Genomic DNA, 4,416 nt, shown 5'->3' with positions numbered 1-4,416 from the left:
CCATTATGTAATGGCCTTCTTTGTCTCTTTTGATCTTTCTTGGTTTAAAGTCTGTTTTATCAGAGACTAGGATTGCAACCCCTGCCTTTTTTTGCTTTCCATTTGCTTGGTAGATCTTCCTCCATCCCTTTATTTTGAGTCTATGTGTGTCTCTGCTTGTGAGATGGGTCTCCTGAATACAGCACGCTGATAGGTCTTGACTCTTTATCCAATTTGCCAGTCTGTGTCTTTTAATTGGGGAATTTAGCCCATTTACATTTAAGGTTAATATTGTTATATGTGAATTTGATCCTGTCATTATGATGTTAGCTGGTTATTTTGCCCATTAATTGATGCAATTTCTTCCTAGCATTGATGGTCTTTACAATCTGGCATGTTTTTGCAGTGACTGGTGCTGGTTGTTTCTTTCCATGTTTAGTCCTTCCTTCAGGAGCTCTTGAAAGGCAGGCCTGGTGGTGACAAAATATCTCAGCATTTGCTTGTCTGTAAAGGATTTTATTTCTCCTTCACTTATGAAGCTTAATTTGGCTAGATATGAAATTCTGGGTTGAGAATTCTTTTCTTTAAGAATGTTGAATATTGGCCCCTACTTTCTTCTGGCTTGTAGGGTTTCTGCCAAGAGATCTGCTGTTAGTCTGATGGGCTTCCCTTTGTGGTTAACCTGACCTTTCTGTCTGGCTGCTCGTAACATTTTTTCCTTTATTTCAACCTTGGTGAATCTGACAATTACGTGTCTTGGGGTTGCTCTTTTTGAGGAGTGTCTTTGTGGTGTTCTCTGTATTTCCTGAATTGAATGTTGGTCTGCTTTGCTAGGTTGGGGAAGTTCTCCTGGATAATATCTTGAAGAGTGTTTTCCAACTTGGTTCCATTCTCCCCATCACTTTCAGGTACACCTATCAAATGTAGATTTGGTCTTTTCACATAGTCCCATATTTCTTGGAGGCTTTGTTCATTTCTTTTTACTCTTTTTTCTCTAACCTTGTCTTTTTGCTTTATTTCATTAATTTGATCTTCAATCACTGATACCCTTTCTTCCACTTGATCGAATCGGCTATTGAAGCTTGTGCCTGCATCACAAAGTTCTCGTGCCATGGTTTTCAGCTCCATCAGGTCATTTAAGGTCTTCTCTACACTGTTTATTCTAGTTAGCCATTCGTCTAACATTTTTTCAAGGTTTTTAAGCTTCTTTGCAATGGGTTTGAACATGCTCCTTTAGCTCAGAGAAGTTTGTTATTACCGACTTTCTGAAGCCTACTTCTGTCAATTCGTCAAAGTCATTCTCCATCCAGCTTTGTTGCATTGCTGGCAAGAAGCTGCGATCCTTTGGAGGAGAAGAGGCACTCAGGTTTTCAGAATTATTAGCTTTTCTGCTCTGTTTTTTCCCCATCTTTGTGGTTTTATCTACCTTTGGTCTTTGATGTTGGTGACCTACAGATGGGGTTTTGGTGTAGATGTCCTTTTTGTTGATATTGATGCTATTCCTTTCTGTTTGTTAGTTTTCCTTCTAACAGTCAGGTCCCTCAGCTGCAGGTCTGTTGGAGCTTGGTGGAGGTCCACTCCACCAAACTGCATATCACAGTGGAGGCTGCAGAACAGCAAATATTGTTAACTGATCCTTCCTCTGGAAGCTTTGTCCCAGAGGGGCACCTCCCTGTATGAGGTGTCTGTCAGTCCCTACTGGGAGGTGTCTCCCAGTTAGGCTACATGAGGGTCAGGGACCCACTTGAGGAGGCAGTCTGTCTGTTCTCAGAGCTCAAACGATATACATGCAGCCAACAAGCATATGAAAAAGCACTCAATGTCACTGAACACTAGGGAAATGCAAATCAGGCCAGGCATGGTGGCGGCCCATGCCTGTAATCCCAGCACTTTGGGAGGCCAAGGTAGGTGGATCACCTGATGTTGGAAGTTTGAGACCAGCCTGGTCAACATGATGAAACCCCATTTCTATTAGAACTACAAAAATTAGCCAGGTGTGGAGGTGCACCTACAATTCCAGGTGTAATTCAGGAGGCTAAGGCATGAAAATCACTCGAAACTGGGAGGCAGAGGTTGCAGTGAGCAGAGATTGCATCACTACGCTCCAACCTGGGCAACAGAGTGAGACTCTGTCTCAAAAAAAAGGGAAATGCAAATCAAAACCACAATGAGATGCCATCTCATGCCAGTCAGAATGGCCATTATTAAAAAGTCAACAAATAAGCTGGGTGTGGTGGCTCATGCCTGTAATCCAGAATTTTGTGAGACCAAGGCAGGTGGATCACCTGAGGTCAGAAGGTCAAGACCAGCCTGACCAACATGGTGAAACCCCGTCTCTACTAAAAATAGAAAATTAGCTGGTTGTAGTGGCAGGAGCCTCTAATCCTAGCTACTTGGGAGGCTGAGGCTGGAGAATCATTTGAACCTGGGAGGCAGAGGTTGCAGTGAGCTGAGATTGCGCCATTGCACTCCAACCTGGGTGACAAGAAGGAAACTCCATCTCAAAAAAAAAAGTAAAAAAATAACAGAAGTTGGTGAGGTTGTGGAGAAAAGGGGATGCTTATGCACAGTTGATGGGAGTGTAAATTAGTTCAACTATTGTGGAAAGCAGTGTGGCAATTCCTCAAATAGCTAAAAACAGAACTACCATTTGACACAGCAATCCCATTACTGGGTATATACTCAAAGAAATATAAATCATTCTACCATAAAGACATATGCACACAAATGTTCATTGCAGCACTATTTACAATAGCAAAGACATGGAATCAACCTAAATGCTCATCAATGACAGGTTGGATAAACAAAATGTGGTACATAAATACCATGGAATACTATGCATCCATAAAAAAGAACAAGATCATGTCTTTTGTGGAAACACGGGTGGAGCTGGAGGCCATTATCCTTAGCAAACTAATGCAGGAACAGAAAACCAAATACTGCATGTTCTCACTTATAAGTGGGAACTAAATGATGAGAAAACATGGACACAAAGAGGGGAAGAGATGGGTCTATTTGAGGGTGGGGAATGGGAAGACAAAGAGGATCAGAAATAATAACTATTGGGCACTAGGCTTAGTACCTGGGTGATGAAATAATCTGTACAACAAACCCCCATGACACACGTTTACCTACATAATGGACCTGCACATGTACTTCTGAACCTAAAATAAAGTTTTTAAAAAACAAGTTATGTCCTAATCAAGTAGACTGTTAACCCTGCCAGGTAAGAGAATTAACATGTTATATCCCAATCAAGTACCATGTTAACCCTTCCAGGAAAAAGTTATATCCCAATCAAGTACCATGTTAACCCTTCCAGGAAAAAGAAATTAACGCATTATATCTGATCAAATAGAATGCGAAGCTGCTAGGTTCGTATAAGACTTGTTACATTCATGAAACCTTAATCATTTCTTTTTTTCTTTTCGTAGAACGGAGAAGAGAAAAAGGACTTTCTTCCCTGAAACATGGATTTGGTATTGTCTCAACATCAGGTACAGTAAGATTTCTTTTCTGTGCTGACTTTGCCGGTTGACTGAAAGGCACTCAGGCGGGCCCAGAGAGCACCTGGTGGGACGGGCAGGCCTGATACCAACATCTGAGTAAGACACTGTGCATCTTTTTCTAACACATAAAACTTCAAGCCATGAAGCCAGCCTTGAGTCCCACTGCACATTTGGACGTTTGCCTGTGAAATATGAAATGCAAGGGCTTTGTGCCTCTCGCAGCTCCCTCTTGGAGTAACTCTATCTGCTCTGTTTGTGTAACGAGCTCATTAAAATGATTACAGTTCCCTGGAACATGAACTTGACTCCACCTAACCCCACTCCTTGCTCCTACAGGGACTACAACTCTTGCTGAAAAAACAGGATGCCTTTCTCAACACATTTCCTTTTTGCATTTTTTCCCCGTTTAGTTTTCTTTGAAGCAGGATTGCAGGCATCCCTTTTCTGCTGGATGCAATTGACTTTTTTTTCTTTCAATGCTCAGTGTTGGAGCACCAATGACGCTAGTAAAAAGTGGCAGTGGCGTGCCCTGGCAAACCAGTTTGGCATGAAAGCTGACTCTTGGTCCAGCCCGGGCCAACAGGTGGGCTGACTGCTGGAGCCGTGCCCTTCTTCCAGGCACAAGGTGCCATGGCAAGGGCTTGATAGAGCCAGGCACGCAGCTGGGGGCCCCTCAGGCTGCTTTGGGGCATGTGTATGTCCTCATCCTGGGAAGGTCTGACTGCTGATCGGAACACATTCAGGTCACTGTGTTTTGCTCTGGGGGCCCAGCTGTAAGACAGCCTATCTGTCCATCATCATTCAAATGTATGTAGTTTCTGGATGTCTGGTGAGCTTTTCTTATTGTTAATAATTTTTTCAATTTATTTTTATTAGGGCTGGGTGTGGTGGCTCATGCCTGTAATCCCAGCACTTTGGGAGGCCGAGG

At 42.8% G+C, this 4,416-nt stretch overlaps 1 protein-coding gene across 1 annotated transcript in view; it reads left to right on the top strand.

The window, feature by feature from the left end:
* The window catches only part of CPAMD8 (C3 and PZP-like, alpha-2-macroglobulin domain containing 8), a 151,598-nt gene that overhangs the window by 86,314 nt on the left and 60,868 nt on the right, over window positions 1-4,416 (top strand). Inside the window, 1 exon segment of the mRNA XM_011925896.1 lies at window positions 3,414-3,476. Coding sequence (XP_011781286.1) covers window positions 3,414-3,476 — 63 coding nt within the window.

This window comes from Colobus angolensis, unplaced genomic scaffold (assembly GCF_000951035.1).
Source record: "Colobus angolensis palliatus isolate OR3802 unplaced genomic scaffold, Cang.pa_1.0 Scaffold66, whole genome shotgun sequence".
NCBI lineage: Eukaryota > Metazoa > Chordata > Mammalia > Primates > Cercopithecidae > Colobus > Colobus angolensis.
This window is presented reverse-complemented; position numbering and strand designations above follow the sequence as displayed.